Below are 18,207 nucleotides of genomic sequence, written 5' to 3'. Positions count from 1 at the left end.
AAAAAACAATTTAAAAAATGATAAAAACTGATAAAAACTCCTGAAAACCATAAAATTCACACCCGAGCCTCAACTCTCACAGCCCAGTACCAAACGACTCGTCCGTGGCCCGGGGGCTGGGACCGCTGATGTAGGACATTACGTCACACTGAGGGGCAACAATGGTAGTTCTTAGAGAGTCAGAATATATGAAGTACAACACAAAATTATGAAACATGGGGGTTTACGTCACCTGTTAGGGGCGTGGCCTCTTTGACTGACGGGTGGGAGGCTGTTAATTACCACGTATCCACCGAGTCACTGCTGCACTTCAAACCCTGGCTCCAGAAAACTGAGACCAGCAGGCAAAATCCAAACGATGCTTCACACTGCAGAGTCCATCTTTTATATACAGTCTAAGGGTCTGCAGGTCCACTACGGGGACACCTGTTACCTGAGGTGAAGCCAGGTCATAGCTACAACCGCCTGTGTCACCATCCACCTGTCAATCAAAGAGGCCACGCCCCTGGTGAAGCAAATTTTAAACTCCTGTTCGTGTTTCATAGCAGTACATGTGTTTATTGCTGATGTAAACATGAACATTTTAACATCCACGGGCACCGACTCACTGCTGGAGCCTCAAGTGGACACCAGAGGAACTGCGTTTTTTTGGCACTTCTTCCTTGGTTTCATTCCTCCCATCCAGAGGCTACAGGAGCTTTATCAAGTTCCAGTTTAGATGTTCAGGGGATGATGGACTGTGAGTCATTTTCTCTAAGCAGTGTAATAAAATCAAATATGAGAAAATCTGAAATATTACTGCTAATTCAGTTCTAATTAAATCCCAGCCGCCTGCGGCTCCACAACCGCCCTCTCCGTTATCGCACTGCACCCCAAACAAACCCGTGGCAGCTAAATGGACCCCGCTATCGACAGCATGAACCCTCCGCTGGGTGTGACCAGGATCAGCACGCCAAGTCCACAGCAGGCTTATTCTCAAACCGAAGCCAACATGGCTGCTCCTGCAGAGACTCCCGCCACGCAGCAGAACCAATTAAAAAACTCCATTTAGCAGCTCAAAGTCCCACTGAGAGAGTGATGGTGTGGTCGAGCTGATAAGCGGCTCAGCATTCAGACACTCTGTATGACAACCGCACCATCTCACACCACCACCGCCCCCACCCCCCAAAACGATTCCTCTCCTGCTGAGGCGACGCCGCGCTGACCTGGGCAACATTGCCGTGGCAACGACAAGCAGTCTGAGGACGGTTACCCGGGATAATTAACCAGAGTGCTGCATGTCGTGATCGTGGTTCCCTCAGGGCGTCTGCCGCACGTAGAGACGAGCCGCAGGTGGAAATGAAGACAGTTTTTCACAAACAGAGGCTTGTTGACACGAGCGCCAGTCTAAGCCTGATGCACACTGCACTACAGTAATGAGCAGACCCCACTGATACCTGTCAGCTCAGCTTTATTTCTCGCAAAGTGCAGATCAGGGTTTGTCACAAACTCTTTGGAAGGACTGAGAGTGACAGAGAAGTCTCGAGTTTCCCTGAAAAGGAGCGCTAAAGTGTTTTTCCTGCTGTGCATTCAGATGTGTTGTTGAAAGTTCATCAGCTGTTTTGTAAATGCCTGGGTTTTTAGGCACTGTAGGGTCTTTACTTTGCAACATAAAGAACCTTGATTTGAACTGATTAAATTAACGGCTCATTAAAAGGGTTGGCCAACTGGGGATTGGACTCCTACAGCCTCTGGTGTGAGTCCATGAGACTCTTTTGGGCTGAGCTCCTCTCTGACACCCAGCTCTAGGGTGGGTCTGAGGACCATGTGGCCATGATTCATGGAGGGGCCATAAAAGTGAGGAGCTACTTTTCTACGCTCAGAGGAGCCCGCTGATGTGGCATCTGACTAGAATGTGTTTCAGACAACTTAAGGCAGATTATATCTCCAGACAGGTTTTAGATGTGTCCCTGATCCATCACAGCTGATTTAAATGGCTAAATGACCTCCTCAACATGTCTTGAAATTCTCCAGAGACCTGCTAATGAACTAATCATTTGATTCAGGTGTGTAGACACAGGGTGAGATCTTAAACCTGCAGGACGCCGGCTCTCGAGGCCTGGAGTTGCCCACCCCTGGTCTAGTTTATGTCCCATCCATGTCTCTGCGTTTATGAGTCTTTTCCTGTCTTCCGTGTTAGTCTGTCTCGTCCTCTTTGTTTAATGTTTAGTTACGCTCGTGCTGTTCTGTTCTCATGTGTCTCATGTTGTCATGTCTATGTCCAATTATGTTCCTGTTTTATTTTGAAGAGTCTGGTGTTTCCATGTTCAGAGTGTTTAGTTTTACTTCCCTGTGGTGTCATGTTTATTTGTGTCAGCTGTGTTTCCCCAGGTGTTTCCTCTTCCCTCATTACCTTCATTAGTCCTCTGTCTCCCTCTGTTCAGTGTCTGTCTGTCTGTTTGCATCACTTCATGTCGCGTCAGGTCTTGGTTTTTGCATGCGCCTGCTCAGATGCATGTTCTCATGGATTTCATGGTTTCCATAGGTTAGTCTTAGCTGTTCCCAGTTTAATTTTAGTTTAGTTCTGCCCCAGTTCACCTTGCCTTGTTTTGTGTTCATGTATTCAGCCTAATAAACGTCTCGCTTTTTGTTATACTTTGTTTCCTCTCTCCCGCGTCTGCTCTTGGGTCCACTCTCCAAACGCACCGGCCATCTCGGCCTTAACACCTGCAACCCAGACCCACAGAATCAGGAGAAGATGGATGGATGTAAACTAGTACCACATAAGTAAATATAGCTACAGTTAAAATAAAGCTACAGTAAACACACGGTGTGTTCTTCGTCCTGTAGCTTGGAAAAGAAAAACAGCTTGTTCTCTTTCACAGGGTGTGAAAGGCTGTGGTCCCTCCAGATCACACCACATGTCCTTTGGTGCAGTGAAGTAAAGGCTCAGAGTGAGACCAGTTTCTCCAGTGCTAATTCAGACCGTTCGGTCAGATTTCAACTGCATGCTTCATGAAACTGTTAGGAAACTCTGCACCAGGAAATTGAAGGTTGCAGGTTTGCTTCACGAACTGTTCAGACGTTTGTGCTTCGCACTGATCGGCTGATTAATTTTGGACTTGAAGGATTTTCCTCCAAGATGGAAGAAAAGCGAGGCGCTCCCACCGTCAGGGCTCCTTCTGGACACACAAACAGAAAGAATAAAGTGAAGCCGCTGCTTTGCTTTGGGATGCGGAGGTTGGCAAACAACAGCTTCATTGCACACCGACCCTGATCTGTGAGTCTGCAGCTTACAGGAATCGACCAGTGAAAATCCGACTTTCATGTTCCAGATCCAAACTGTCCGACGCTGTCAGCCTCCATGAAGGAGACGCAGAGATTCAAAGACACAGAAGAAAACAGGAAAACATCATGTGTTCAACTCTAACAGCTGTGAGCTGCTGTTGCAGAAACGTTGTTTTAAACTTCATGCAGGTGGTTAAAGTGGAAGTGAAAGGACGTATGAAGAGAAGTGGGTGCTGCTCTGAGAGGCTTCATCCCACTCGTCCCCTAACAGTGAGAAAGCCTCGGCAGGCCTCCGTGTTTCCCTGGATACATGAATGGGATAATGGGAATGGGACGCTCAGATAAATGTGTTCACGGCTGCTGTGTCCCCAGTGATCGGAGAAAAGGGGATGAAAGAGGAAGGAAGTCCGTCTGGAATGGCAAAGGTTAAAAAAAAAATCACTTATGTAAACATTTTGATCTCTTTCGGAAATATGGGACCTCAGCGTGACTCTGCAGCTTTTCACAAAGGTGCACACAGCGTCTCAGTTTTTGTTTTTTCAGTTTTAGTTGGAGATGTGAGATGGATGAGGCATTTTACAGTAGAGCTGTTGCTGTGGGCCAAATAGCACTGATGCAATGAAAAAAAGAGGGCAGCGCTGATCTGATGATTTTTATTTATTTCACTTTTTTTCACTCTTATTGAAAGATCATCTCACCTTATAGACACTCCTGAGCCACAGCATTAAAAATGCTCAGGTATATTTATGTAGAAGCTCCAAGGCTGAAAAATGAAGTCAGTCTGCAGTTCCTCTGATGTCCACTAGAGGCTCCAGTGGTGAGTCAGTCCCCACATACTCCCTCTAAAACTTTACAGCAGAGTTAAACATGTTTACAACCCCATTCAAAAACCGGTTTTAGTATTAATGGATAGTTCCTCCTTCATAGCATTTACATGCTTACATTTGGACACACTTACATTTGGAGGCGTGGCCTCTTTGACTGACAGGTGGCAGTAGCTGCTAGGCTTTACCTCAGCTATCTGAGTCCCTGAACTGGATCTCTGGACTGTGTTTGAGCTCTTGGAGCCTTTTGGAGCATTTTTAATGCAAATATGTTAATGCAATAATTGGGCTTCAAAATTAGGACCAATGGATGATGCTGGGTGTTGAAATCCATTCTTTATACTCAGTGTATGCACAGTTACTTAACCACGCTCTGTCAGTAGCACAAAGTAAGCCTGAGGGAGGAACATAACCAAAGCTGTCACATGACTGTTACTTCTTGAGTCGGCTTAGGCCATTTAAAGTAAACTGACACATCTTTTTTTAACCCCCTTTTATTTTATTATTTATTGCAGTTATCTGTTGGAGTAGACGCATCAGAGCCAGCGACACCAAGAGGGAGAACAAGCTGATGAGAAAGGTTGGCTCAGTGCTGGGACTCTGGAGCTCCTGCGGGTTGTTACTGAGTAAAGGAAGCTCCACAAACTGCTGAACATACCGGACACCACCTCACACCCGCTGCATGATCTACTGCAGCAGGTTCCTTCAGTAACAAGGACAGAAACCTTTCCTACCTGCTGCAGTTAAATAGATAAGGACTCTCTCTGACCCTGTTTGCAGCAGAGGACTCCTCCAAGGGGCAATGCAAAAGTTCAGTCTGCACACTTCATTTTATTTCACAGTAGCTGTAAGTAACTATACATTAACATGCAGATAAATCATGTAAATAAAAACAAGGCAGTGCAAGTATACTTTTCACTTCTTATTATGTGGGCTCATGCTTCCAGACTGATGAAGGTCTGGCTCCACCTCCTGGCAAAAGTGTCTCATAACAGCTTTTCTTTGTTTCTGGTCACATTTGCGTGGACAGTCCTGCTCGCAGCTCTCTCATTTATAATAACATGTGTCTGAACGACATGCTGAGGCTTTCTTTTGCCTCTTAATCTTTTATAAGACAGATGTGTGCTTCTTTGCTCTCGTCTCTCTCCTTCTTCTTCTCTTTTTTGAACATCTAAAATATTTTGATCTGTGTGTTGATCTCAAACGAGCTCATCATCGGTTTCATCATCATCAGTTTTTTCTGATCATGATCTAAATCCTTGTCTCGGTGGACTGCAGAGATGCTTTCATGCTCTTTTAATCACGCTGCCTTATGTAATGTGTACAGTAGAGATGTGTTGTGTCGGTGTGTGTGAAGCTGAATTTGTGATCAATAGTTGATAGTAAATCCTTAATTAGAAGGTCAGGAAGCAGACAAACTGTAACCGTGCAGGTGGGACGTACAGAAAGTAAATAACAGGCAGAGCCCCCAGTTTTTAAATCCTGCAGGGACAGAAACATTCATGCATGTCGACTGTGTGCATTTATCTTTAAATACCCAGCAGCAGTGGGAGAAAAGAGACGATAAGTTAGCACATTTCTTTTCTTTTGTCCACTCATTCATCATTTAGCAGGTTTGGATGGTTACACTCACTTTTACAGTTTTTTCTGAATGCTTAAACCCTAACTGTGATTCTTATGGCACAATTTCTAAAACTATTAATACTTATAGCAAAACCACTCACTGAGTTTGCCAAACTAAAAGTACAAACACTGCTTTGCACTCAGTTTGCCATTTTGTAACACACACTTTGCAAACCTGTAGCTACAATCCACTGCACAGCACTCTTTTTGCAGAACTGTAAACACAACTCACGGCTTTACACTCAATTTGCAAATGATCAACACACTCCTAGCAAAACTATACACATTTATGGCTGTTATTTACACTATTTTATCAACTGTCTGGCACACTGTCACATGTGAAAACTTTTTTAGATAATTAGTTCACTTTGCAATCAGCCTACGCACTATAATACAGGTAAGCTCTGTGTGTGGAGTACAATGGAGGGAGCAGGAAGAGTGAGAAGTAGAGGAGGCCGAGGAAGAGGACGTGGAGGTGAAGAAGTAGGACGAAGAGGACGACAAGGACAAGGAGGAGCAAGAGGAGGACGAGGAGGGGGGAGAGGAGGACGAGGAGCGGGGAGAGGAAGGGTAAGAAGAGTAAGAAATAGAATTGCTGATGACATCAGAGCTACAATAGTGGACCATGTAATCAACCATGGAGTGACCCTGAGGGAAGCTGGCCAACGGGTTCAGCCTAACTCGAGCCGCTACACTGTAGCAAGCATCATAAGGACATTTTGAAATGAGAGTCGGTTAGTACAGTCACTTTGCACTAAGATCTGTAGCACTGCCATTAGTAGGGATGGGTATTGATAAGATTTTAACGATTCGATTCTTTATCGATTCTTATTTTTAAAAAGGAGAGCACTAAGGTCGATTAGCTTAGAATTTTGTTTTATATCTTCTCTTTGAACAAGATAGAAATTTAGGAGTAACATGGCCTTACAAACCCAACAGTGAGATCTTAAGAGATCCACAGCCTACGGCTCTTCAATGGGGTGTCACAGGGTCCCCAGGGAAAATTGTAAATGTAAAATAATAAAATAAATATTCTTCTGTAGCAATTACACAAGAATATCCAGTAATGTCCCTGCCTACAATTAAACACATTCACTTACCATCTGCTGTGGCAAATGGCTGCAAGGTTTTGACCACAAACTTAGTCACTGCTCGGTGACATTCGGGCCTGAAAAGAGACGCTACCGGTGGACTGCAGCGACAACTGCCAGCGAGCGCCAGCCAGACTCTGTCTGTCTCATCATGGTCACCTAAATGCACAGTAATGGCAGGTTTTGTAATAAGGCAGATCGCGCTAACATAATATGCACTGTTAGTTGATTATTTACCTGCCGCATTAACGGGAGAGGACGTGCAAACGTTACCGCTGCTGCTGGGTTGAGATTCACGAGTCCGGAGCGGAATTAAAAACACGACATTCATTTAAGGTCATCGCGTGTATTGTGAGCAAATGCTTTTGCATATTCGTAGTGTTTCCTCCCTTAAATGAAATATCTACTTTGCAAGTATTGCAAGTTGCCCTGTTGTCATCCGTTCTGGTAAAGTATAACCAAACTTTTGAGCGTTTGAGCCGCTTAGGCGCCGTGATTCCTGCCAGGTACGCTCCGACGCGCCGCAACGTGGTGACGTCATTCGGGGCGACTGGAATCGATCAGGGAATCGTTTGCAAAAATGGCAAACAATTCCAAGGAATTGAAACAGTGGGAACCGGTTCTTGTTGAGAACCAGTTTTCGATACCCATCCCTAGCCATGCTAATGAGAAACACAACAATACCATAGATGTAAAAATACTGAAATTGTTACTTTACAGAATTGCTAGACGACCAGATGCTGGGAGCAGAGGAAGAATGTTCACTGCAGACCAAGAAACCCATATAGTCAATATGGCGATTGCAAATAATCCTATACTTGGAAATAAACACTTGTGTTTGTTTTGATGTGTGTGAATAAACACCAGTACTTGAAGTTTGGATCCCTCTATGCTTACGGATCTATGACAAAAGTATGACCTCAAACTGACATAGCCTACCTTGTGCACAGAGAAAGCAAAAGCCAGGTGTGTTTTTCATTCATACCATCAGTGTGTAGTTGGTGCATTGTGTGCTGATTAATGTGATGGCTTGTGTTAACTGTTGGATACCAAAATACCATTTTTACAAAGGTGTGGAGAGTTAAGCAAAGGTTATTCGCTTTTACAAGAAAACTACAATGTTTTGCTGATTGGGTGAAGAGTTTTCTTATTTGTGTGTAGAGCTTTGCAAAGATAGCCAACAGTTACAAAAAATGTGCTCAAGCCATCAGAAAAAACTGTAAATGAAGTCATTTGCCTCAAACCTGCATCAATGTATTTAGAGGATGCAGCAGCTGAAGATGACAATATAAATCAAACGGCTATGATGGATTTTATCTGTAATACCTGTGAGCTCGTAGGGGAATTTTTAAAGGGTTGTTCAAGAACAGTGTGACACAAACTTCTTTGTTGGTACAGTTAACTGCACAGCAGCCATGTTATTGCTCCCATAATTAACCACAGAAACTTTGTCCATAGATCCGGTTCAGGGATGCCAAACGTGGCACCTGTGTCACCATCCACCTGTCAGTCACAGAGGCCCGACTTTCTTCTTTTTATCAGGTTATAAACATGTTTTTTATGCTGTAAAGTTTAACATGGGAGTCTATGGTGGCTGATTCACACTTGGAATCACACTATAGAATAGAATAGAATAGAATAGAATAGAATTGTGGGCGCTCCACACCAACTGTGCAGGAATAAAATATGTCAATTAGAGGAACTGCAACCTTCGTCAGACAGCTTGAACATATTCCTATAATGTTACTTTTGGTCTTTTAAAAAATTCAGTTTTCATTGTTTTACGGGCAAACTTTGTTAAAGGCTCCTGGCTGAGTCTGTGTGAAAGCTGAGAGCTTTGTGGAGACGTTCATTTGTTGCAAGACGTAGTTAAACGGATCTCAAAAATATTCAGTCAAAAATAAAACCTCCGCTAATGTCTTCACACGTGAGCAGTGAAACAAAGACAGTCCACATGACCTCTGAACTCACTGAGCAATGCAGATCCAGGAGTTTATGATCCTCCGCCGCCCTGCAGATATCCAGATGTGCTGGTCAGTGAATCCTCTTTGAGCATCTTAAGCAGCAGGGTTCACATCACTGTATGATTAATTAAAAACAAAAGGCAGCTTAAAGTTTGGTGACTTAAAGTTCGGTGTGAGGTTTTATTCAGCGCGGGGCCGTGGTCTTCTCACGGTGTAAAACATACGCACGTGGCATCTGTGTCATCTTTGTGATAAGTGTGCAGGAGCGAGGATGTTTTAAACTCAGCATCCGTGCACGCTGTTGTCTTCATTCTGTCTCCACCACAGGGGGCAGAAGATGAAGCATGTCACGAAATAAGAAAACTAAGGCGATATGAAGGCGACAGAGAGGAGAGGCTGCACCCCGCCCGGGAGAGGGGTCAATCATTTCCACCCACTTAGATTATCATAAGTCTTTAAGAATGGAAAGGTGAAGCACATCGCCACCTCCTCCTCCTTTCAGTGAAGGTCAAAAGGTTATCTGCAGTCGGCCTGCCAGAGGGATCAGAGTGACCTGTGACATAATCACCTCCAACTTAAGCCCACTGGTCACCACCGCCTCTTTGCCTTGTGCTTTATTCTGTTACTATCATAAAAATATTCTTGTATTTCTCACACTTGGTCATCAAAATGAAAACTGTTCACGTTCACAGCCTCAAGCTGATTTCATCGGGCTGGAGATTAAATATCGATGTCTTAGGATTTGATTCTGGTTCATTTATAACTTTATAAAGCAACAACTGTAACCCCCGTTTCTGGCTGATATACATTCTTGTGTCATAAACTGACGGAGCGGGTCACCCGGAGTGCTCGCTTTGGCGTCAAGCCTGCATCTTCTGGTCCAGCAGAGGAGGAGTGTCAGACCTCAGCAGCTCTGATGAGATTCAGAGCCATCGCTGTTAATTAACTTCTGCTGCTAACAGGAAGCTCACTGAGACCAAGTTCGTTCTGCATGAATTCCACTTTATTCTGCAGCTTGTAGAACCTCCTTCAGCACCAATAACCTGCAGTGATGGTTCTTGTGTGACTTTATAAGTCTGCCTCATCACTGTGGAGAAGTTTTGGTTGCTTCAGCTCGTTGAGGTTTGCAGCATTCGTTCATGCACAGCTCTCTGAGCTCTGCAGCAGCTCCATTCTTTTCTTTTTCAGCTGTTCTGTTGCAGATCTGCTGCTGTGCTTGGATCTTTGTCCTGTTGATGACTCGGTTTGGTCCAAGCTTCAGCTGTGGGACACAGTGACACACTGACTCTACAGAGAAGCTCATGGTCCACTCGGATCACCATCCCTCCTCCACTTAGAATCCCTTTAACATAACTACAAGTCTTGGAAAGACAAAGCTGACTTTTTGGCATCTGGAACAACAAACTGTTTCACTACTGAGCCTTTGAATTGCTTTAAACTGAATAAGGAAACAGCAGCTGAACACCTTGTGTACTCTTTGCGTTCAAATAAATAACACATCTCCTAAAGACAAAAAGTCTTTATGTGCTCCTCTGGAAAAAGTCAGCTTGAAAGCGAGATAATGGGATGAATAAAATAAAATGAGAGGAAATAAAACGTGACTAACTTTGCAGCAGAGCCGATCTATAAAATGGATTTTGAGGAGAGATTTAAAAGCACGCACGTAGCCAGGAGATATAAAGCTAAAGTGAAATCTTCCATCAAACAGGATGAATTATCTATCTGCAGTGTCAAGCCTCTGAGTTTACTCTCAGAGTGTAATGATGTGAAGTGAAACCAGCACCTGCTGGGGAGCACCGAGATGAATCTGAAAGCCGCTGCTATGATTAAAAACTCAGCAGAGATTCAAAGTGCGGCTGCTTTGCAGTAAATGGGCTAAAACGTGTTGATTCAGAGAAACCGCTGCTGTGGTTTCACTAACAGAGGCTCCTCACACTGGAGCTAATTAGCAGAGAAAGGAGAGGGCATTAGAGGCGGTTACACACCACGGGAAATCATTTCACAGCTCCTGCAGCAGCCCTGAGGGGGAAACGGTCAATGTAGAGAAAAATGTATACTCAAGGAGGGATTACATGTAATTACATTAGGCCGTAAATTATGCAGCCAGCCAGCTCTTTACTGCTTTATAGTGAGAAATCGGTCTGTTCTAACTTTGTTTAAATCATTCAGGGACATGTTCTTCAGACTGAAACCAGAACACTCGGCTCACTCCCAGAGATCATTTTTAAGGCTCTGGCTGTATGTAGATATTAAAATCCTGTTATTACCAGCTTCTGTCAAATCATTCATTTAATCCTTGAAAGTTATGTAGGGTTTCAAAGCCACTGCAGCTGTTTTATGATCTGATCTGAAAAACACAGAAGCACCAATGAATGGTGCAGTGAAGTGAGTTTATTCTTGCAGCACAGAGAGCAGAACATCAAACAGCAGCAGAAAAAATAGCTCACTAATAATTGAGAATAATAATCAGGTGATGAAGAGTGAAGAATAGACAGATGAAAAATACTCCATCCATCCATCCATTCGCTTCCGCTTATCCTTTCCAGGGTCGCGGGGGGTGCTGGAGCCTATCCCAGCTGTCATAGGGCGAGAGGCGGGGTACACCCTGGACAGGTCGCCAGTCTGTCGCAGGGCCAACACACAGGGACAGACAAGCATTCACGCTCACATTCACTCACACATTCACACCTAGTGACAATTTGGATTATCCAATTAACCTATCCCCTCAAACTGCATGTCTTTGGACGGTGGGAGGAAGCCGGAGTACCCGGAGGGAACCCACGCAAACACGGGGAGAACATGCAAACATGCAAACTCCACACAGAAAAATACTCTTAAAACCAAATATTTAATGTGTCTAATGTTTTTTTTGTTCTTGAATTTCTGAGTTCATTCTCATAAATTTGCAGATTTTTTTTTCCTTTTAATAAAATTGTAGGTTTTCTTGTAAACTGACCATTTTCGTCATAAATGTGTAATTTATTTTAACAAATCTCATAATTTTACTATCTCTCATACATTTAAACATTTCCTTATAAATTTGCCGGCTTTTATGATAGAAAGATTTCCTATCAATTTCCTTTTTATCCTCTAATTTTATTTTTTATTTTTTTCTGTTTTATTTTTTGGTGAGGAAAGAATGAGAGCAACTAGTTATTGGTTAAAAAAATCTGTAAAACTCTAAATAAATTTGATTAATTTGGTTTTTTTCTTTTTAGCTTTAACTTTGGAAGCTGCTTTTAAGTTGATACACCCCGAAATTGCTTGTCACGGCGTCGGAAGTCGAGACTTCAATTTAAAATTTTCGTTTCTCTTCGCTGTTTTCACTCTTATTTTGAAAGTCTTGAATTTGGCCCCTCATGAAACACAAGCGCTTATATTTGGACTTTTTAAAAGTTAAAATCTTTAAAAGCTGTGAAAATTTTAAACTAACGGCGTATATAAATAGTTGTATATTATAATATATATAAAATATTTATAATATTTATAAAATAATGGTTTCGTTTTATCGAGTAATTTATAGTTCAGTGACACATTTCCCGTGTCTATATTTCCATTTGACTCCAGTCGGCGGTATTTTGGTGAGGGACCTCCCACGCTGAACTCCACTTCCGGTCGGCGTTTTTTTTTTTTTTTTTTTAAGATGGCCTCACGCGCTCAGGAGGTGGCTCTGCTGGGTCTGTGTGACGGAGAGATCGAGTCCAAGAAGCAACGATGCTCCTATCTGACCAACAAAGTGGGGGGTCGGCCGGACTGGCCGCCGGGCATCGCTGCACGTTCACCGCGATGCGGCCGCTGCAGAGTCCCGCTAGTCCACGTGGTGCAGGTGTACTGCCCCGTGGACACGTCTCCGTACCACAGGAACCTCCACCTCTTCGCGTGCCCGGGAGCTGAGTGCAGTGGTCGGTCAGAGTGCTGGGCGGTGCTCCGCTCACAGTGCCTGGAGGCAGAGGTGCGGACACCCGGGCCGCCTGCACCGGCTCAGGAGGCTCCTCTGCGGGTCACTGACTGGTGTGACACCGCTGACGACTGGGGGATGGAGGGAGAGGAAGATGATGATGGATGGGGAGGAGGTGCGAAGCAGAACACACCTGTGAAGGAGGAGACAGGAGCTCCAGAGGCAGCAGGTAGGACTGTGTTGCGTTTTTATCAAAGATTTGACACTTTTTTCCTCTTAAATTTGAAAGTTTTATTCTAAAGGATGCCATATTTTATGTATAGATTATTAAATTAATGAAAAAATGTCTGTGAATTTATAAAGTTTTTCTCCTCATTTGTTTGAGGTTCTTGTAAATTTGAAGATCTTTTCTCGTTACACTATAAAGGACCAAGGGTAGAGGTCGTCTTTCAGCACTTCTTAGCTACAGTTCATCTCAGGGTGGTTCAAACATAGCCGCTTAGATGAGCCCTGGCCAGACGCAGAACAGCCACTATGCAATAATATAGAGATTTTGGGCCTACCATTCACTGAAACATCAACGGACATGTATGCTTTAATAGCATCAACATCAGCTCCTCTGACAAGTAAATAAATACATGTCACAGACATTCATGAACAAATACAACAAATCATGAACCCTGACATACTACAGAACAATAATATGATTAACTTCCCAGATTGGAGTAGTAAAGGAATTAAATACTTGGAACATATATTAGAAGGAACAGACTTTATCCCATTTGACAGACTAGTTTTACAATGTGAGATTAACAAGAATAGATTTTTAGAATATCAACAAATTAAGTCTACAGTAAAAAGAACTTTAAGCCTAATCAAGTCAAATTACAAACACCATCGAGTGTGGTACAATTCCTTAATCTCAAAACCTCCAAATTACTGTCCAAAATATACAAGATGTTCTCCAAAACAGGTGAATCAGTATCTCTTCCTATTATGAAATAGGAGGCGGATCTATCAGTCAGCTTGGACCACCTTAACACACAGGTGTACACACAGGTACTCACAGATACACACTGGCCGTTTATCAATGCCCAAGTACGCGAGTACGTACTCGCGTGCTCGGTGAGTACGTACCCGCCGAGAACGCACGGGAGTACGTACCCGCCGAGAACGCGAGCACGGACTCGTTGGCCGTTTCTCAATTCTCAAGTACGCGAGCACGGACTCGTGATTTGTACAGTCGGAACACCAGCGTACGTGATGATGTCACAGGTCCGGAGTTTTACTGCCGTCCCTCTTAATGTAACTGTAAGTAACATGTTATGAAGCTTACCTTTAATCACAGCCAAACCGGTTTACTCAGGAACAAATAACACACTGAAATAAACCAAACATTAACATTTAGAAGTGATCTACGTGACTTATATATCATTTTTAACCTCAGTAGTGAAACCTCTATTAATAAAAATAGTGTACATGTACATACGTGTACATACCTTAATAAAAACAAGCAGGTGAGATGTTAGAACGCTTTTATTTCTATTCTAGTGGACACTCAATACTATAGACAGCTGCTGGGGTTTCTTTAACCTCAGTAGTGAGAAGAGCGAGCGGGGGGGGCGATGTGCCGGGAGCAGTGTTGCCAACTCCTCAGTAAGGAAAATCGCTATTGGCTGTCCTAAAAGTCGCTAGAAGTCGCTAAATGACGTCATCACCTAATTTGCATAATTGGTCACGCTAATATAATTGTAACCTATGTTGTTGGAGAGAGAAATAACATCGTGGAAGAGACATAAAGTGAGTAAAAACGTCCTAAATGCATTTAGAGTTTATTTAGAACTGCAAATTAAATTTCTTTTAGCAATTATTGTTTTTAATGTCACAATTCCAACCCTGCTCCTTTACCCGGGCTTGGACCGGCAAAAGTGACCCAAAATAGGCACTCTGGTGGAGTTACTTTGTGTTTGTGTGTGTTTATAAGTAGTTTTAAACCTTGTGATCCACAAAACAGCATAAGAGTAAAAGATTAAAAGAAGAACTGACTGCGTTACAGCACCCGCTGCTTGTTGAGAGTAAAAGCGATACGCGCTTTCACGTCTTTTTTTAGCGACTTTTTATAGAAAAAAAGTCGCTAGGGGGTCTGAAAACTCGCTAAATATAGCGACAAAGTCGCTAAGTTGGCAACACTGGCCGGGAGTCCGCTGTTGAGTTTTGGACGAAATGCATTCTGGGATATATAGCTGTCCCAAGTCTACACCGATGCATGCTCGATAAAATGGGCGGATCGAGAACACATCCGGGACTTTTTCGCGTTCTCGGCGTGATGCGTGCCAATTGGAACAGTACTTGGTCTCCGACTGATGACGTATCACGAGTACACGAGAACGCAAGTACGCACAAGTACGCATATTGATAAACGCCCACTATCTTGGTTGGCTGCTGTCTTTATCCTGTCTTCCTTCTCTCTCCCCAACCAATCACAGCAGATGGCCCCGCCCCTCTCTGAGCCTGGTTCTGCCGGAGGTTTCTTCCTGTTAAAGGGAGTTTTTCCTTCCCACTGTCGCCAAAGTGCTTGCTCACAGGGGGTCATATGATTGTTGGGTTTTCTCTGTATGTATTATTGTAGGGTCTATCTTACAATATAAAGCACCACAACTGTTGTTGTGATTTGGTGCTGTGTAAATGCAATTGAAGAGAATTAAAAATCTCTTGTCTTATTAGTTCTGTGTGCTGCTCAGTTACATTTATTATTTGCTGTTATGTTAGCGTTTGCTGTGGTTTCTGTTTTTATTTTCGTTCGGCAGGTGTTGAAGCAGATTCTGTGTTTTCTCTCTCCATCCCTCTTCTCCTCTATTTTTCCCCTCCCCCTCTCTTCCTGTTAACCATCTCCCCTTCTTCACCCTCTTTTTTTTTCCTTTTCCCCAGGCCTCTCCGTTACAGTTCTAATAATCCAGAATAAAGTAATTGTATGGAAGTCTGGGACAGTGAGCCTATTGTTCAGCTCGTCTCTGAGCTCAGTACTTTGAGTTTATGGCGTCACTCACAGGTTTTAATAAATGATGAAGTGAATCTCCTGTTAGTCACAGACTGACAGCAGGGAGCGCTGTAATGCGAACTACCTTCTGACAGGTGAGGTCATCTTATGGTTCTTTCTTCTTCTTTTTTTTCCTGACAGTCGGTGAGACAGACATCAGCAGCCGCCTTTGTGACCTCAGTCTGGGGGACTCGCGGGAGGACGTGTCCACCTTCCGTCCATTCTTCATCAGCGTGGTTGAGGAGACGGATGTGTGCGGGGAGGACAGCGACCTGGAGCACGCTCAGGACCTGCTGAGGGAGTACGAGAGGCGAGAGGGCGTGGCGGTGGGAGAGTTGGAGGGAAGCGGAGGAGGCGGGGACGAGAAGTACGAGAAGACCAGAGCCCGACATGGAGACGCCGTCTTCTCCAGGTTCATGAAGACGATCTCTGTGTGTCCGCAGCAGATCCTGCGCTACTGCCGCAGCGGGAAGCCGCTCTTCATCTCCGAGCCGCCGTCCAATGTGGCGCAGCTGGTGCCGGCGTGTGGCTCCTGCGGCGGCTCCCGGACATTCGAGCTGCAGCTGATGCCCGCGCTGGTAAGCCTGCTGCAGGGGGAACGCGGCGGTGCGGGGGTGGAGCTGGAGTTTGGGACGGTGCTAGTCTACACCTGCACAGACAGCTGCTGGACATCCGGGTCGGACTCGGCCGTGGAGGAATTCTGCTTCGTTCAAACGGACCCGGACCAGCAGCTCTTTGTGTGACGGACTAACCTGAAGCTTGCCATCACCATCATGATGGGATCACGGATTATTTATACCCCGTCATGATGTCAGGAGATCAAAAATCTGAGGCGAGCTCGTGTTAAAAAAGGACCAACCAGCAGCTTTTGTTACTTTAAAGCGTTAAAGGTTTTGCCTTAAAATATAAAAATATAGATGTGCCTTAAGCAGCTGTAACGCTCTGCTCAGGCCCGATGACTAAGGCCACACGAGGGCGGGACACTGAAACATCAGCTGCTCTTATTGGTCCTTCAGAATTCATTGTGGTGAACACAGGAGCTCAATGTCACAGCTCCAAAGACGACATCAACATGAGTGTTAGAAAAGATTAAAAGTCTCTGCTGCAGCTCGTTTTTTTCAATTCAATTCAATTCAATTTTATTTATATAGCGCCAACAAACAAAAGTCGCCTCAAGGCGCTTTACATTGTACAGGAGATGGCACAATAATAAATACAGAGAAAAACCCAACAATCATATTTCGTCATCTTTTCTTTTTTTAAATCTTTTACTGCTGCAAACACAGCAGCAGCTTTCTTCATTCTTTAACTCTAAGCAGCTTCTGGTTGTTCCTGTAGAGAGGAATATTACCAACCGTGACCTCTGACCTCCCTGTAATGAAACGTTGCTGTTTCAGTGCACGCGTTGGTTGTCGGGCTGTGGAATCCTCTGAAAGAAAAAAAAGACTCGGACACACAACAAGTTTGTTTTTCATTTTACTTCAACCTTAAACATGTTTCTAAAACGCCGTGTCACACCACAACAGTTCGGTGGAGAAGCGTCAACATTAAACCGGGCGAAGGAAATGTAAACAAGTGTAAAACGAAGCTATAAAAAATGTAAATCAGCTGAAGGATTTCAGGTTTGAGGATCAGATCCAGAGTATCAAAAATAGATTATTTGTAATTTACTGGCCAATAAATAACAGAATTTTCTTATTTTACGTCTGACGTTACCGATCGTTAGAATTATTATAACAAAGTTAAATTTCAGCCCTTTAATCTTCCTCCGATTCGCTCATGAAAAGTTAAATCTTTGGTTTGTCTGTGAGGTACGAGTCGGTTTCTCTCTAAAATTCCTGAGACAGATGAGGAAACGGTCATCTGACGTTTTCAGGCACTTGAAGATCAGTTTGGAGCACTTTGTGCAAACAGCAGAAGAAAAACGACGTTCCTGAGAGCGGTGGTGCTACTGGGGGCCTCCGCAGAACGGTAAGGTGCCGGCGCCGGACTTTGGCTCCCAGTCGTACCGGTCGGGTTGGTCGCCGCCGCCCAGACCGCCGATGTCCCTGTCGATGATCTCGTTCACTGCAAACAAAACAGAAACGTTGTGGTCTGTTTAGTCCAATAAAGCAAATGTTGCTGAGCACCCGTGTTGTTTGCTGGTCTCATGCAGCAATTATGTCACCATTTGCGGGGCAGTTGGATTCAGACTTGAGGGTGGGAAACTTTCTTGGAAGGGGGAGGAGCTAGGATGGCTAGTTTTGAACGATGGTTAACCTCAGGGGTTGCAGCGGGGCTCAGCGTAAGAGGGAGAGATTATTCTGAGGTGTGACTCATGCAAAGCCACCCTCAAAGAGCCCAAAACTCAAAATATGGCTGGTGATTTTCAGCTTCTCTGCTGCTGTGTTGGCAGAGAGGCTGAACCCAAAATAACATGACACACAGTTTACTGGACAGAGGTCAGTTTGATTTGAAGGCTCTGCAGTCACAATCAGTGCTTCAAGCATGATCTGCACCGATG

The 18,207-nt window shown here is 44.1% G+C and overlaps 2 protein-coding genes across 2 annotated transcripts in view; one reads left to right on the top strand and one right to left on the bottom strand.

Moving 5' to 3' along the window:
• Nucleotides 1-12,368: 12,368 nt before the first annotated feature.
• Nucleotides 12,369-16,811, top strand: pdcd2l (programmed cell death 2-like). Its single transcript, XM_031733260.2, has 2 exons — nucleotides 12,369-12,896; nucleotides 15,846-16,811. Exons 1-2 carry the CDS (start codon nucleotides 12,413-12,415, stop codon nucleotides 16,445-16,447), a joined length of 1,086 nt encoding a protein of 361 aa, XP_031589120.1. The 5' UTR covers nucleotides 12,369-12,412; the 3' UTR covers nucleotides 16,448-16,811.
• Nucleotides 16,812-17,163: 352 nt separating this feature from the next.
• nfatc3b (nuclear factor of activated T cells 3b) overlaps nucleotides 17,164-18,207 on the bottom strand; it is a 25,369-nt gene continuing 24,325 nt past the window's right edge. The window contains exon 10 of the mRNA XM_031733267.2: nucleotides 17,164-17,771. Within this exon, the coding sequence (XP_031589127.1) occupies nucleotides 17,653-17,771 (119 nt within the window). The 3' untranslated portion in view covers nucleotides 17,164-17,652. The remainder of the gene's footprint in view (nucleotides 17,772-18,207) is intronic.

This window comes from Oreochromis aureus, linkage group 7 (assembly GCF_013358895.1).
Source record: "Oreochromis aureus strain Israel breed Guangdong linkage group 7, ZZ_aureus, whole genome shotgun sequence".
Lineage (NCBI taxonomy): Eukaryota > Metazoa > Chordata > Actinopteri > Cichliformes > Cichlidae > Oreochromis > Oreochromis aureus.
Note: the sequence above shows the minus strand (reverse complement) of the source record. Positions and strands in the feature narration are given on the sequence as shown.

What these genes read in the sequence shown, in the direction of transcription:
- pdcd2l (XM_031733260.2), top strand. Translation starts at nt 12,413, where the DNA reads ATGGCCTCACGCGCTCAGGAGGTGGCTCTGCTGGGTCTGTGTGACGGA. An exon ending in AGGAGCTCCAGAGGCAGCAG is followed by an intron (nt 12,897 to 15,845) that starts GTAGGACTGTGT and finishes TTTTCCTGACAG; the next exon opens with TCGGTGAGACAGACATCAGC.